The 17,269-nt window shown below is 42.3% G+C and overlaps 1 protein-coding gene across 3 annotated transcripts in view; it reads right to left on the bottom strand.

Moving 5' to 3' along the window:
* Positions 1-17,269, bottom strand: part of NCOA6 (nuclear receptor coactivator 6) — a 67,397-nt gene that overhangs the window by 31,969 nt on the left and 18,159 nt on the right. For all 3 annotated transcript variants that reach the window (XM_075072311.1, XM_032769651.2, XM_032769652.2), the window contains 4 exons: positions 16,549-16,671; positions 7,650-7,778; positions 3,722-4,537; positions 380-526 (listed from right to left, as the gene is read on the bottom strand). In XM_075072311.1, coding sequence (XP_074928412.1) covers positions 380-526; positions 3,722-4,537; positions 7,650-7,778; positions 16,549-16,671 — 1,215 coding nt within the window. The remainder of the gene's footprint in view (positions 1-379; positions 527-3,721; positions 4,538-7,649; positions 7,779-16,548; positions 16,672-17,269) is intronic.

Raw genomic sequence — 17,269 nt, 5'->3', positions numbered from 1 at the left:
GGATGATATCACTTATAGATCTTCTCCTTTACTATTTCTACACTCAGAGACCCAGTGTTGAGGAACAATCTTCTTTTCAGACATAGAAGGCTGGATGCAGTTACTCCTGGAGCCCAGAAGCAACACCACTCTGAGCAATGGCAGATAGGGTTGTTTGAGAAATGAGGAACTTCCTGTGCTTGCTGTCATCCTGGAAGCTAAGCATGCTGCCCCTGCAGTATTTCCAGCCCCAGCTAGCAGAAATTATATAAAATTGGCAAGAGCAGAACATTTTTGCTGTACAAAGCTGCTACATTACAGGAGTAAAAGTTAATTACAGAATATTAAGACAAGCAAACAAATGTTGAGGAATACAGGAGAAAAAAAACTTGACACAGACCTGTATGTTGCACATTTTGACTTGTTTGTAGCTGAGGGGCTCCACTGCTCACAGGTGTACCTGGTGCTGTTGAAGGCACCTGACTTTGCATAAAGTTTTGATTAGTTTGCCCTCCAGGGAAGCCAGGTGGGAGGCGCTTGGGCATTCCTTAAAACAAAACATTTATTTATTAGTTTCTGTAATTTGGTTACACAAGTGCAGACTGACAAGAGTAGCTCTTCCCATCAAGTTAGCAAGGACAGGCGGCAACAAACAGGAACCAATGAAAATCAAAATATTCTAGCAGCTCAGTTCTTGCTCATCTTCAGTTTAGGAATTTCCAAAAAGGCAATGTTACTTGAGATTGAACACAAAACTATAGTAACTGAGTTACTGAAAAAAAGATGTTTGTGTACTTATAACCTTGAGCAGTTCATAACAGCTGTCTGCTTTAACAAAACCTGGTTAAGAAGGTACTGTATCTTGAATCAAGTTGTGATTACCTACGATGTATTCCCTACATACACCATTATTCATTCACAAAGGGCAGATTTTGTAAAAACTGAAACCAAAGCATGATGCTTTACGGTACTCTAATCTTATTTTTATTGAGTCTTTTCCTTCCTAATGATGCCTGGTATACACAGTCATAATACACACTGAGTGTGTGGCAATTTCTTGTCGTCTTTAGTGTTGATTATGAACTCCCTGGGACAGAAACTGTGTCTATAAGGCACCATGCACACACCTTTTGTCACTATTTGTGTATGTTTGGAGGGAAGGGCGGGGGGGCGGGGTTAAATGCAACTTCTAGCCTCAGAAGATGACGTAATTTAGCCATCATTGCTTTCCATTTATCCCTATATATCAAAATAAGCACAATCTAATAAAAAGACGCAGTGACAGATTTAACTCAGATGTTCACAATTGTTTGGTCTTCCATCTCCATGTTAAACAAATTATTTTAACAATTTTTTCCTCACATTGATCAGGCTACATTTGTCTTACTTCATACAACAAAATATATACACAAAATAAATGTGTCTACTTTATTTACAATTAATAGCCTTATTTTTCAGGTTGGTAACTCCGCTAGGTTACACATAACCTTTAAACTGTGACAATTAGTGAGTTCTACTAATTGTAGTCATGATCTAATCCCAGTGTAAGGGGTAGTGCAGCATTGTGCTGCCACTGGCATAACTCAAGAGGGTAACTATAACTCAGCAAGTTGCAATCTTCTTCCTGTTTCCCCTGCTACTTCAAGAGGGAGTAACCATGCTGAGTCTATACCTGGCACAGCACACATTCGCTGGTGTGCCAGCATAGCTATGCCAGTTGGTGTACTGGGGTAACAGAGCCAAGGCTCTACATGGTCCCTGCAATAATTCTTACCCACCTTAGTGAGAGGTGGTGTAAATGACTCTGCACAGTCCACTTCCTCCCCTTACACATCCTGTGATGTGGGTAGCTGGCACACAGGGGCATAAGGGGGAGCCTTGCACCTCTTTTAAGCCTCTGTACCAAACCACAATTTGACACTCTGGTCCCACTGAGTTCCTTGCAAATTAACAACATTCTAGCACATTTAAATAAATAAAACTTATAACATCATTAATATTAGATGACGTCAAGGTTACTGGTCAAGTCTGAGACCCAGGGGCAAATCTTGAATAGACACTCTTTGAAATAACCTGTGGAAGAACTGTCAGTTCCTAATAGTTTAGCAGGAGTTAAAGTTCAATCATTCAGAACGCAGACAAACACAGAAAAGTAGAATCTCACATAGTTTTTGCCATATATTAAATCTAATCTAAAGTTTTGTACTATGCTAAATTAAGTAAACATTGAATAAAATGAATATATGCATATATTTGAATTATTTATAAAGCAACATAGAGTATATGATGCTACGTAAACAAAGACAGATCCCTATCCCCCACCCTGATGTGATTACAATTTAATTCAGACATAATACAGCAAGGGATAACTATGAACAAAGGAATGAGATAAGAAGCAAAATCCTCAGCAGGTGTAAGTCACTGTGGCTCCACTGAAATCAATAGAACTGTGTCAATTTAAACCAAGCGAGGACACAGTAACCCATGTCCTCTACATGGACAAGAAGAAGATCTGGAAGTAAGTTCAAATTATATACATATCTTGCTAGTTGGTTGTCTTTATGTGAAATGTCTAAATAGTTATTAAAAAGAGTAGGATTTTATGTTTTTATTAAGTTAACATATTAAGAATTGAGGGGAAATAGTTGACAAGATTATAGGAGTGGAGATCAACATTAAGACTACCTATCTGGAAGCAGTGAATCCTGATGAGGAATGAGATGACCACAGTGTGTGGGATCACAGAGGCTATTCCAGGTAAAAAGGGATCAGGCATCAGAAAGGGTAAAGAATTGCCTGTGGGTGTTGGAGATGAGGGAAGTTACAAGACAGAAGCCCATGAACAAGAGCATGAAGAATTTGAATCTGACAGAAGGAAATCAAATACAAAGTGCAAAGACTAAATAGATGAGAGATTTGGTTGGAGCAAAAGGCATGAAACAGCCTATTGGATGGACTTGAGGTGTACGACATGAGAACGTTGGAAGACACAGTGAATGGTGCATTAGGCAAGGAAAGAGATTACTAGAGTATTGACGAAAGTTTTAGCAGTAGGGATTGAGTTAGACAGATGTGTTTGGAAATAAAAAACCCAGCAGGATTTAGCAATAGCTTGAATGTTGAAGGGAACAAATATGATGAACTGAATGCTGCCATTCAGGGAAATGCTGAAGGAAGTTCAGAAAAAGTATGAGATCCAGTCTAGCACAAAACTACAAACACCTAAAGAGTAGAAAAAGTCTAGGATCAGGCTGTTGAAGGCAACAGACAGGTGGAAGACAACAAGAACAGGGATGTGGGATTTGGCCAAAAGCAGGTCCTTAGTGACCCTAGTTAAGGTAGTGTCTGGATTGACGTAATAGAAGCAGAAGATCAAGATGAGAGTTAAAGAGGAGAAAACTGAGGCAGCATGAGTAGACAAAAGAGAAGGAAGAAGATAGCAAGGCAGGTGATGTCAAAGGAGGTGTGAATTTTAGAAAAGTATACGGTAGCATACCTTGAAGGCAGAGAGCAAAGAGTATAAATGTAAGGAAGGGGATGACATGGAACAAGAGAAGTGAGGAGAGGGTCATGGGGATACATCAGCAATTTGGAAGGAGAAAGCTGAGATAAGTTATGTACTTAGTTAACGGACAGGGTTTTTTAAGTATTTTTTTTTTTAAAGTAACAGTCTGATATAAGTTCTAGCTGTCTTTTTATAATATAACTTATTTTTGATGACAGACAAGTCTGATTTTCTTACCTCCTAAGCCAGGATGTAAACCTTGTGGACCTTGGTTTTGCTGCTGCATCACCATGAAGTTGGGGGGTACGTTCCCCTGTTGCACCATAGGATTACGACCAGGAGAACTGACAGGCTGTTGAAATCCCTGGGGAAGTGCATTATTCTGAGGAGGCCTTGGTCCCATCTGCTGCTGTGTTTGGTTAACTGTTGGAGAAGATGCAGGAGATCCCTGCTGGAAGGAGGAGGGAGAAGAAGCAGGAGATTTGCTGGTCAGGTGGGGTTGCTGTAGTGGTGTAGGAACCCGTGAGGGCCCTCCCTGAAGATTCTTCATCTGCGGAGCAGTAAATTGACTAGGGTTGTTCATTTGAGAAAAGTTTGGGTGAGCCTGTGAGGCTTGCTGGCTTCCAAAAGGGTATGGAGGTGGAGGGTGGGAGGGAGTCTGGACTGTTGCTAAAGATGGCCTTGCTTGAAGTTGTTGCTGCATTTGTCCAGGCAATGGGGCCTTTTTCCATCCCTGGTTTACTGCTAATGTACCCATTGTTCCTTGGCTTGGAGGAGGTTGAAGTGCTCCTGAAGGCAGCTGGTTCCAACCAGGAGGAACTGGAACCTGAGCTGGTGTGGTAAATGAAGGTCGAATACCCTGTTGTGGCTGCTGATGCTGTTGGGGGGGACGTGGCTGCAGCTGCGGCTGTTGCTGCAGTTGTTGAAAGTTAGCGGGGTTCATTTGTCTGTTTACAGGAACTGACTGCATTGAATGAATCTGAGGTGCTAAAGAGCCAGATGGATGAGTTTGCTGCTGGATAGTTAGTCCAGACAAGAGTGGATCCATTGAATCTATTAAAATAGCAAACAAATGTGACAATAAATAATATACTGCAGCCAAAGATAGAAAATAAGAAAGAGTAAGTTACTTGCTTGCATTTGCTCTCTCCTCTGAACTTGAGATCCAATAAAAATTCACATTCCACCATTCCAATTTTCCAACGTATACAATAATTAGTACATTAAAAGAAGCCAGAATTTCTGGCAACCTTAAGAATCTAATCATAAGCATTGTGAAAGGTATAAATACAGTACTGTAGTCTCCAAGAACATATTCTTATATAAGCCTTACATATAGTTAATGGGACCCAAAAAATCTCCCAACTCTGAAGGGAAGATGGAATAACAAGAAATTATGAAGACAGTGTAATTAGATAATAATATTAACTATTCTCTGGAAATGTTTTCTGTAAAGAAGAGTGATAATGTTTTGCTTTTGCATTGTGCCTTACGTCAAAAGGATTTTAGACACACTTTACAAAACTGGGCAAGAATAATCACTATTTTACAAAGGAGCAAGTCACTTAACCTTTCTGTGCCTCTATAGTCCTAAACTCACACAACTTGAAGTGGCAAAAATAGGCAGAGAAATCAGGCCTTCAACTTCCAGTCGACTTGTATTGAAAAATTTTACTTCCCAAAGAGGTGCATTTGCTTCTCATTTTACAGTTGCCTCAACCTACACGTCCTTTTCCCAGCCCTACCCACTATGGTATTCATGATAATTATACATGAATCTGTAATAAATTAACAATATCAAAATGTAAGCTCATCAGCATGGGGACCTTATCACTTTGTGAAGTATCATGCCCATCAATGGCAGTGTATAAAGTAACAATTCTAATGCAAAAGGCGAAGGAAAGGAGACTCTAGTAGGAGCTGCACCTTGGAAATCAGGCCATTTATTTAGATGCCTAAAAATCTTATTTAGATAATAGTAGCAAAGCTGAAAATATATTAGATGTTTCCAAACACAACACCCCTATCCTGAAGAGTGTACAGTCTAAAAAGACAAAGGTAGACAGATCCACATCACAAAAATGCCATCACCTTAGCTGGTAGTCTCAGTAATGAGACTAACAGTATGTCTTTGGGGAAAAAAACAACCAAAAAACAACACACCATGGCATCAAGTCTCAGAGCCTGAGTCTACACACTTGGATTTGCAGGGCTCAGGCTACAGTGCTAAAAATAGCCATCTGGATGTTCTGAGGAGGGTGAGTCTCAGAGTCCCAACAGGAACATCAACATGGCTATTTTCAGAGCTGCAGTGCAAGCCCAAGTTTGTAGACCCAGGTGTGACATCCTGGAACCCCAATATTCACCACGGTCATTTAATTAGGATATGTAAGACCTTGTGAGGTATCGTTCTAAAAGTCTCGATTTGTTAGACATTAATGTCTCATTGGATTTTATATGCTATTGTATGTGAAGTTTGGCTATGAATGTGTTAATGAAATATGTTGTGAGATTGGAAACACCCACAAGCAGCCTTTCAGGTACAACAGTAAAAAAGACCAACCAATGTTAATAGCTTATTGAGGAAATGCACACAAGCACAAGGATTACCCAGGAACTGTGTATAATAGAAACCTGTCAGAGATAGCATTACACAATGGGAACTGTTTGACCCAGGTCACAGCAAAAGAGCTTTCCAGCAAGTGGGAAGAAGATGTAAAAGGGGGACAATGACATCATGATGGGACCTCACTCTCCCTACAAACACACACTTGGAAACACCTGAGGGGCAAGGACTGAACTGTGGGAAGTGATGGTCCCAGGCTAGAGGGATTTTAAGCCTGTGTATGAAAAGCTCGGAAAGCCAAGCTGCAAAGTCAAGGTAGCTTGTGCCTTAAGAATCTGCCAGCCTGTTTATCACTCAGGGTGAGAATTTGCTAATTCATATCCTACCTATCTAGTGTGTTAAGCTCAGTTTGAGGTTTTGTTTATTTACTAAGGTAATCTGCTTTGATCTGTTTGTTATCATTTATAATCACTTAAAATCAAACTTTTGTAGTTAATAAACTTTTTTGTTTTGTCTAAAACCAGCGTGTGGGGAAATTATAACCTGGGGCAAAAAGCTGTTGCATCTCTCTCTCCACATTGAGGGAGGGAGCAAATTTTAGGTGCTTACACTATACAGTTTCCTGTGCAGTGCAAGACGGTATAACTTTGGGTTTACACTCCAGAGGGGAGTGAGTGCCTTAGCAACTGGGAGGTGCCTTAGCTGAGCCTTCCCAAGCAGAGCTGATCTCAGTGTCTGCGTGAGAAGCTGCAGGGTATGTGTCCCTATCTATGTGTATGCTGGCGAAAGAGGAGAGCTTGGCAACTTATCACAGCACCACAGTGTGAAATGGAGCCCAGACTGGTGGGTCAGGTGGGTTCAGTGGTACCCCAGTTCCAAGTGGCAGCCTGAGGGGAACCTATCATACTGGGCTCTGGGACGCACTTCCGCGGGTGTGTTTTTGCAGTGTAGACATACCCTAAGAATTGACAGCACACAAAAACTATTATTCTCTGACCCTGAGTGGTGATCCCTCCAGGCAGAGGAGGAGGAACAACAGTGTGGGAAAGCTTTCCTTTCCCAATGCAACTAAAAATATTTTAACAGTACTACAGTAAGAAACAACTCTGAAAATGATCATCAAGATTTGTGTTACTAAAGGTTTTCCTAATGTTTCAAACTATTAGAAGAAACCTTTCCAGGTAATGACAATACTTTCTTCCAGTGAAGAAATCATTCAAGGAGGAGTGTCTCTTAGAAAAGTAAGGGGACAGCCCAGGACCAAATTTTGGTGATATCCTTCAGAGTATACTCATGTATGTGTCTATATGCTGAAGGAAAAAGAATTCAGAAGTACTTTGCAGTAAAAAAATGTCAATAGCAATAGTTGTATTCACTGTTGTTGTAATCACTTTTATTGGACCAACTTCTGTTGGTGAGAGAGACAAGGTTTTGAGCTTACAGAGAGCTGAAGAAGAGCTTTGTAAGCTGTATAACCTTGAAAGTTTGTCTCTCTCACCAAAAGAAATTGGTCCAATAAAAAGATATTACCTCACCCCCCTTGTCTGTATAACAGCAATAGTGACAGATAAATGCTATTACTGTACATGTTTTTTTTACCTGACTGTGAAGCAGGTCGCGGTGTCCTGGGCTGCAGCTCTGCATTAGCTCCACTTGCCATCATAGAAGAGGAAACATTTCGACTCTGCGACATCATAACAGTTGTAGGATTGTTCATTCTTATTAACCCTGGACAATTAAAAATCATTATTTGTTAGATCTTAGATGCAGTTGGTCACATTACTGTACCTACAATGGATAAGACTGGTTTCAAAAGAAAAAGTTAGAATAGCATTATTAATTTGTAATTAAACAAAACATTTCTTTAAACAAAGAATTCTTCCCCAAGAAAAGACTCAAATTGGACTTACTTAACGAAAACGCCACTCATTTTACCCAGCCTATCAGTCTGAAAGTTTGCAAAGTAAGAAAATTCTCACTAGGAAGTATTTATAAAAAGAATATTTTGAAATACTATTGGAATTTCTGAACTTACTACTGGTGGCATCTACTGTGCTAAAAAAAAGTGATATCTGACTCAATGGCAATTTGAAAGCTTCACATGAGAAACTGAACAAGATGCTTTGCTACCAGAGTGAGGAGCGTGATATAAAAATAGATTAGATGAACTAATATTTCTTTAGGATGGAAACTTAACTGCCATAAACTTTTGATTAATTTTTAAGGTGCTTTATGGCTGTTAAGCCAATATTTTACTAAGATGGCAATTTAGTCTTTTACGTGTGGCTTCCATATTGACATTGATTTGCTTATCACTTTTTCCAGCAAGACGGTCACCTCCTTTAGTGTGTTCAGAAATACCAAAAGGTAATTCAAAGCATATTTTCATATGTACATAAATAAAACATTTAAGTTTAACTTATTGCTTTGGTACTGAATCAATAGAAAAAAAAAAATCAGTGGCATCCTAAATCTTACAGTGACTGAACTATTAACCAGCAATATATATAGTCCTCCTTTTATTTCTGGTGAGAAGCATTTCTTACCCTGAAAACTTCAGATTCTAGGGTAAACAGACAACTTTATTCCAAATGTATTAATTATTTTATCTCTTAAAAGAAAAATTAGCTTTAATTAAAGTAAAAATTTGAACTCAGAAGACCTTTGAAAAATTTGCAGCTTTTTTTTTGGTAATATTCAACCAAGTAATAATGTATAATGCACTTTTCACATTCAGAAAGCTGTACATTCTCAAAATACACCGTGCGGCGTATTCATACGCATTTTCTTTGTTACAAATGAGAGGCAAAAGAGGTAAAGTGACCTGCTCAAAGCTACACTCCAAATCAGTGGCAGAACGAGGATGAGAACTCAGGACCTGAGGAGTATAAATTCTAACCTCATTCCTCCAGATTCCCCATTGACAGAAATATTATTTTAAGTTCAGAATATGTTATTTCAAAGTTATTTCTTTCTTGAAGTCTTCTATCCTATTCAACCTCTCTGCAGAATGGATTTGTAGTGGGAATGGTAGATTCTTCATTTTTTCCTCACACAAGAAAAGGGGCCACAAGCATCACTGGCAGGCCCCCAGCCTCCAAAAAACAAACAAGGTTCAAGGAAAAAAGGGAATGGAGAATCAGTCTGACTTCCATGAGCCTGTGGCAAACATACTTTAGTTACAATAATGTACCTTGGATTTTTTTTCTGTGCTACACAGAGGTAAAAAAATCACTTATCGAAGTGAACTTCTGGGAAAGTATTCTGAATCCCACATATACAAATCTAGCTCCTAATCCCATAAAGCTTTCCCCATGTGCATAACTTTACACAAATGTAGTCCTATTGACTTGAACAGGACTACTCACTTGTAAGAAGTTACACATATACTCAAGACTCTAGAAAAGCATTTAGGAGATGGAGAGAAAAGGACCATGTGAAGAGAGATTTAGAGGAAAACCTTCATGGTTTCACTCAGGTAGGCTGAGATTTTCAAAAATGTCTATGGGAATTAGGCACCCAAATGAGGAGGTTACTCACCCTGTGCAGTAACTGATGTTCTTTGAGATGAATGTCCCTGTGGGTGCTCCACTCCAGGTGTTGGTGCATCCCTACGCCTTTGCTCGGAGATTTTTGCAGCAGTACTCGTACTGGCCATGCATGCGCAGAGCCTGCCCCCCCGCGCTCTGAGTATGTCTTAATAGTATGCATGTGTGGCTGGTCTCCTCAGTTCCTTCTCTACAACGGAGGCTACCTCAACTCAGAAGTGGAGCAGAGGAGGGTGGGTAGTGGAGCACCCATAGGGACACTCATCTTGAAGAATGTCAGTTACTGCACAGGGTGAGTAACCTCGTCTTCAAGAGAGATGTCCCTGTGGGTGCTCCACTCCAGGTGACTTAAAAGCAGCGTATCTCAAGGAGGTAGGGACTTCAGATCTGATAGGAATGCAGTAGATAATACAACTGAGCCCAATCATGTATCCGAGAGAGGGCCTTGAGTAAGGAAATAGCGTTTAACAAATGTGTGTTCAGAGGACCAAGTGGCCGCTTTACATATGTCAGCCAGGGGAACTTTGCGTAAGAAAGCTACAGAGGTAGCTACAGATCTAATGGAATGAGTTCTGATGGAGGCTGGAGGTGTAACTTGTTTTATCTGATAGCACAGTCGGATGCAGTCAGAGATCCAGTTTGAAAGTCTCTGGGTAGAAATAGGTGTCCCTTTGGAACGCTCCGCAATGGAGATAAAAAGTCTAGAAGAGCTTCTAAAAGGTTTGGTTCTATCCAAATAGAAGGACAAGGCCCTGTGTACATCTAACGTATGCACTGTGGCTTCGAAGGAGTTTGCATGTGGTTTCGGAAAGAAGGTCGGTGGGTGTATTGGCTCATTAATGTGGAATGAGGAATGAACTTTTGGAATAAATTTGGGGTGTAATCTAAAAGTAACCTTGTCCTTGAAAAATAGTGTATATGGTGGATCTTCCATAAGGGCTGCTATTTCTCCTGCCCTTCTGGCAGAGGTAATTGCCACTAAAAATGCTGTTTTCATAGAAAGGTGTAAAAGGGAGCAGGTGGCTAGGGGCTCAAATGGTTGTTAAGTTAGACATGATAATACTAAATGAAGGTCCCATGGAGGGGCAGGCAGTTTAATGTCTGGGTATAGGGTTTAGAGTCCCTTGAGGAAACGCTTTGTGATCGGATGAGCAAAGACAGAGGTATTGTCGATTCTGTCATGAAAGGTTGTAATAGCAGCTAAATGGACTCTGATGGAGCTGAAAGAAAGGCCAGATTGCTTAAGGTCCAATAGGTAGTCAAATATGAGTGGGAGAGGTACGGACATGGGAGAAAGTTGTTTAGCTGAACACCATTGTGTGAATTGCTTCCACTTTCAGAGATAGGTGGTGCGAGTAGATTGTGTTCTCCTCTGTAGGAGCACTCATTGAACTTAGTCAGAGCAAGCTAGTTCGTTTTGAGAGAATCATGTAGGTACCAGGCTTTGAGGTGAAGCATGGACAGACTGAGGTGAAGAAATCTCCCGTGTTGCTGTGATAAGAGGTTCAGAATGAGGGGCAATGAGATTGGTGGTCGAACTGACATTCTGGTGAGGAACGGAAACCACGGTTGTCTGGGCCACGACGGGGCAATCAAGATCACCATGGCACGATCTGTTCATATTTTTGTGAGAACTCTGTGGAGAACCAGTATAGGAGAGAAAGCGTAGAGTAAGTTCCGGTGCCATGGGACCATGAATGCGTCTCCCAGGGAATGTTTGCCAACTCCTGCTCTGGAGCAAAATTCGGGACATTTCATGTTTTTCACAGTTGCAAAAAGGTCTATGGTTGGGTGACCCCAAATGCAGAATATGCTGTGGATGATTGTCTCATTTATCTCCCATTCGTGATCCCAGGGAAAGTGTCTGCTTAATTCGTCCGCCATGGTATTCATAACTCCTGGAAGATAGGCGGCCGATATGCAGATGTTGTTCGCAAGGCACCAATTCCAGAGCTTCACAGCCTCTGTGCAGAGTGAGTGAGAGCGAGCTCCTCCCTGCCTGTTTACATAGAACATGCAGGCAATGTTGTCTGTCATTATAAGTACATGTTGATTACTGATTAGTGGGAGGAAGTGATGGCAGGCATTGCGTATGGCTTGAAGTTCTAGGACATTTACGTGCAGGGAGGTTTCGGTGGAAGACCATAGCCCCTGGACTGTGTGGTGAGACATGTGGGCGCCCCACCTTGTGAGGGATGCATCGGTAGTCATTATCAGGGATGGAGTGTCCTGGAGAAAGGGGGACTCCAGAGCAGAATTTGGAAGGAACTGTCCACCATAGTAGAGAGTCTTTGACTTGGAGGGGTATGGAGAGAGGCTTGTTTAGAGAGCGCACGTTTGGTTTGTAACCCGTGGCCAACCAAGCTTGGAAGCACCTCATGTACAGGCGTGCGTTTTGGACCACGAAAGTGCACAATGCCATGTGACCTAGTAGTTGTAGGCAGTCTCGGGCAGTTACCTGGGGACTGTTGCGAAGTTTTGTGGCCAGAAGTTTTATGGTGTTGAATCGGTCGGGTGGGAGAAATGCCAACCCCATTGGGGAATCGAGGTCCGCTCCTATAAACTCCAGGTGCTGGGTAGGATGTAATATGGATTTGTTTTTGTCTATTTGTAGGCCAAGAGATAGGAAACAATCGATGGTGAGTTGCGTGAATCGGAGAGCTCTGTCGAACGTCGAGGCTTTGAGGAGACAATCGTCGATGTAAGGAAATATTATGACCCCTTGTTTCCTTTGGTAGACAGTGACTACGGATAGGAGCTTGGATGAATTCAAACTGGAACAGGTTCAGAGATGGGGTACTAGGATGATCCAAGGAATGGAAAACCTGCCTTATAAAAGGAGACTCAAAGAGCTTGGCTTGTTTAGCCTAGCCAAAAGAAGGCTGCGGGGGGATATGCTTGCTCTATATAAATATATCAGCTCCAGCACTGGGATTATGGTGGGAAAGTAACCATCTTTGAACTTTTGCTTTTTGATAAAATTTGTTGACCCACCTGAGATCGAGGATCAGTTGCCATCCCCCAGTTTTCTTTTTTATTAAGAAATAATGGAATAAAAACTCTTCCCTCTGTGCTGTTCGGCACAAGTTCTACTGCTCCCACCTAAGGAGGAGATGTACTTCTTGGAAGAGTAGTGGCTCATGAGAGGGGTCCGTCCCTGAAGAGGGAGGGGGGGGGTGGGTGGGAGGCAAGGAGAGGAAAGGAATAGAGTAGCCCATTGTCACAAGCTCTATAACCCACTTGTCGGTGGTAATGCTGTGCCATTGGTGGGAGAATGGCCGTAGGCGGTGTCCAAAAATAGGGACATGGAATGTAAGCGCTGAAATGGGAACGTTGTTTTCTAGGTCCTCGACCAAAACTTCAAATCTGCTTATTAGTTGGAGGGGGTTGAGGCATTACCAAAGGATTGAGACGACTACTCTGATATCTGGGTCTCTGGCATTGCTGTTGTTGTTGTTGCTCCTGTGATTTATGGAAGTGCTGTGTATATGTGGGGTAGTGTGGATGGTGGTAAGGTTGAAATCTGTAGTGTCACCTTCTGGTCGTAGGGGTTTGGATTCCTAAGGACCTGAGCGTTGCCCTCAAGTCCTTCAGTGAATGAAGTACATCATTCGTGGTAGAAGCAAAGAGTTTGTCACCGTCAAAGGGAAGATCTTCAATGGTACTCTGGACCTCTCGTGGAAAGGAAGAGGAGAGCCATGAACCTCGGTGCATGACCACTGCTGTGGTGGTGTATTGGCTGCATCGAGGGCCGCTTGAAGAGCGGTACGTGATATGCTTTGTCCCTCAGAGACTAAAGCTGTGAATTGTTGCTTCTTTTCATCTGGAATGTCCTCAATAAAGTTCATGAACTTGTTATAGTTTTTGTGGTTATATTTTGCTAGAACTGCAGTATAATTAACAATACGAAACTGTAGCATTGAAGATGCATATACTTTACCTTCAAAGACGTCCAAGCATTTACTGTCTTTGTTGGATCGGGTGGAGTGGGAAAACTGCTGTTTGGCCCTTTGGTTGGCTTAGTCTACTACCAACGAGTTTGGCACTGGATGGGTAAAAAGGAATTCAGAGCCCTTAGAAAGGATGAAGTAATTGCGATCCACTCATTTACAGGTAAGTAGGCTTGTAGCAGGGGTCTGCCAGATGGCCTTAGCAGGTTCTAAAAGGGCTGCGTTGATTGATAATGCAACCCTAGAGGAAGAAGAGGGCTGTAGGATATCTGTTAGTTCATGCTCTTGTTCTGGGACCTCCTCCAAGTTAATTCTCAGCTCACTAGCAACTCTTTTAAAGAGGTCTTGAAATTGTGAGAAGTCATCTGAAGATGATGTGGGAGGGGGTCTACTGGAATAGGAGCAGGATGTGATTGATTCTGCAGTTGTGACAATGCTGCCTGGTGTCTTGTGTCAGTGGTAGCTACATCAGCTGGCGGTGCTAGGCAGGTGTCGCGCCTGGTCAAGGCAGAGTAGTGAGTGTGTTCGAGCATACCCTGCCCATGGGGCCCAATATTGCCACAGCGGTGGGAAAGGTATAGGTGATGCCATCCAGGGGTTCACACAACATGGGGCAGAATCTTGAGAGTAGGATGAGGTAATTTTTCTGTGACCTCTGTTGACAGGGGTCTGAGGATGGGAATCCTGATAGGGTGAAAAATCCCCTTGCGGTCCAGCTTCCTCATCACTGGAGGAAGGCTGTGCAGACCCTGAGGGCTTGGCTACATTGGCACTTTACAGCGCTGCAACTTTCGCGCTCAGGGGTGTGAAAAAACACCCCCCTGAGCGCTGCAAGATACAGCGCTGTAAAGTGTCAGTGTAATCAGGGCGGCAGCGCTGGGAGCGCGGCTCCCAGCGCTGCACGCTACACCCGAAAAGGATGTGGTTTACGTGCAGCTGCTCTGACTACATTCACACTTTGCAGCGCTGTCGCGGCAGCGCTTTGAAATTTCTAGTGTAGCCAAGCCCTCAGTCAGCCACTGGAGAGAAGTATGCATTCAGTATGGGTGACTGCAGGATAGGTGACATGAGGAGGTCTCTTGACTGAGTAAATTGCAGTGCTGAAGCTCCTGTGTGAGGTGAAGGCTGTGCAGGAGGAATCGGCTGAGAGGAAAAATTCCTCTGCACCAGTGTTTTGAGCCTTAACTCACTGCTGGTCAGCTCAGTGGGTGTCGGAGCCGGTGCCGGGAGATCAATATCAGCCTGGGGCGGGGTCAGGCAGGTCCTGATATGTTGGCACCCACGTCCGTCGCGGTGCTGAATGGTGCCAGAAGAAAGGCAGGCAACAGAAAGCCTGAAGCCTCGGCCCCGGAACTTCAAGTTGCTGCCACAGGCGGGTTTCATCCGGTGCCGGAGGAGCCCGGTGTGTCAAATGTACTCAAGTGTGGAAGCAGCGGGAGGGAGGCGGTAGACCTGCCCAGAGACAGCTTATCCCGCAGGATTTCCTTCATAGATAACCGAAGGTGCCCTCTTTTCAAAGTTTTTTTTGTGTTTCTTTGAGGCAGGGGGGCTGTGGCGGGTAGCAGAGCCGGAGTCAGTGCCTGGGTCTGAAGCTGACCCTAGGGATCTCTGAAGGAGGAGCAGTTTTAGTCTAAGCTCCCTATCCTTCCATGCCCTGGAACTAAGTTTGCAGCAGTGTGCACATTTTGGGGGGATGTGGGTGTCCCCCAAACATTTTATACATTTTGAGTGCCCATCTGACAGGGGGATAAACTCCTTGCAGGTAGAGCAGCGCTTAAAGCCAGGGAGCCCAGCATGTCAGAAGCGTCTACAGCTGACAGAAACAAAGGATTTTTTTTTTGATTTTTTTTTTAGAAAAGGGTAACTAACTACTACTAACAACAAACTAACTAACTAACTAGAAGGGTAATTTTATGAGAGGAAGAAAGCTCTTAGCGAGTCTGCTGAGCTCTGTCTCAGGCCGGGGACGGCAGAGAAGGAACTGAGGAGACCGGCCACACATGCATACTATTAAGGTATACTCAGAGCGGGGGGGCAGGCTCTGCGCCAGTACGAGTACTGCTGCAAAAATCTCCGAGCAAAGGCGCAGAGACGCACCAACACCTGGAGTGGAGCACCCACAGGGACATCTCTCGAAGAAGAACTCTAACTTTCAATGAGAAGTACATTAAGACCTAGGAAATGAACCTCAGAGATTTTCATAGTGGAAGTAATAAATATTCTATTTCACATTTTTTGTTAATTACAGTGATTTAACTACTCTTAAATTAACCAGATTTCCACCCATAATTTGCAATTTGTAAATTTCTTTTCCATTCATTCCAGTGGATAGCTACATTTCTCTTGTCCTAATCTACTGTACATGTGAAGGTCAATGAAAGCTCCCCATTTGCTAATTTTTTTTAAAGTTATATTAAATCCTATTTTAATTGTTTTTAAATGATTTACTTTGCTTTGTAATTAAATGCAACTATTAGAATACTTTATTACAGAACAATTTTCCTTTAACTTATTTAATAGTCAGACTTCCTACAATTTATAAGTTATACAGGCATGACAGGATAATGGATGGCATATATGCAGTTTTGCTTAAGCATACAACTTGGATGAGAAATAGTTCTCTATTACAACAATGTTAATATATAGAAAACCAGCCATACTAAAGTAGAAGTAAAACTGGGTGAATAATGCGCAAATTTATTGTGAGAATTTGTGCTAATTTTAATATGAATTCACTTTTCGGTGATCATGCACCTTTTGTATTCACTATCTGGACATTCACTTGAAATTTATTAGCATGGATGCTCATGAGAAATAACACACAAGTATTCACACACTGAATATTTTACATGGGATGGGACTCTGACAGCAGTGAAACTGGTATGCATATTGGAGTTACAACTCTGCTAGCAACTGTTGCTACGATCACTGAGGTTACATTATAAGCTTAGTAATAAATGTAACAACATGTAATACTAAATTTAACAAAACTGAACTTACCTTGGCCACCCTGGATGGAAAATCCTGTCTCCATTCGTATTGAATTGCCTGCTGCCATGGGCCCATTAATCCTGACATCTTGACTTCTATTTTGACCTAAAGCCAAGTTGATAGCACCTTCACCTGGAAGTAATATACAATCTATTAAGTTAAATTATATGCATGGGATGGGAGGGCAAGGGGGAGAAAGGAACCAACCTACAAAGCAGCATTTAAAGATGGTGTCAAATTTTGACGTGCTGCATGCACTTTGGAATATAGGGTGATTATGTAACACACACTACTCTTGCCAACTCTTCAGATATGCAGTCCATATATTGAACATTGAATTGTGGTCTTTAACATGAGAAGAAGAGAGCATCCTGAGACAAAAGGACTGAAGAGCTACGTGCCCTGGGTTTGAACCTTGCATGCTGTGCCCTTGGCTTGTTCTCGTAGGATCATCCAGGGGTGTAATTTTAATTATGAAAGCCACTGATTTTAAGAAGAAAGCTTCACCTCAGGCCTCAGACAACAGCATGAAAATATGCATTATTTTTAGAAGCTAAGGGCTAGTTGTAATAAGCCTCTGTCCCAAATCTGGACCTTAGCATCCAAAATCTGGGTGCTTAGCATGAACCTCCAAGCTTAATTACCAGCTTGGATCCTATCTCGCTGCCATCAATCAGGATTCTGAGTACCTGATAAACTCTCTGGTCTCCCCAAACCTTTCCCTGGGGGA

Source organism: Chelonoidis abingdonii, chromosome 14 (genome assembly GCF_003597395.2).
Source record: "Chelonoidis abingdonii isolate Lonesome George chromosome 14, CheloAbing_2.0, whole genome shotgun sequence".
Classification (NCBI taxonomy): Eukaryota; Metazoa; Chordata; order Testudines; family Testudinidae; genus Chelonoidis; species Chelonoidis abingdonii.
Note: the sequence above shows the minus strand (reverse complement) of the source record. Positions and strands in the feature narration are given on the sequence as shown.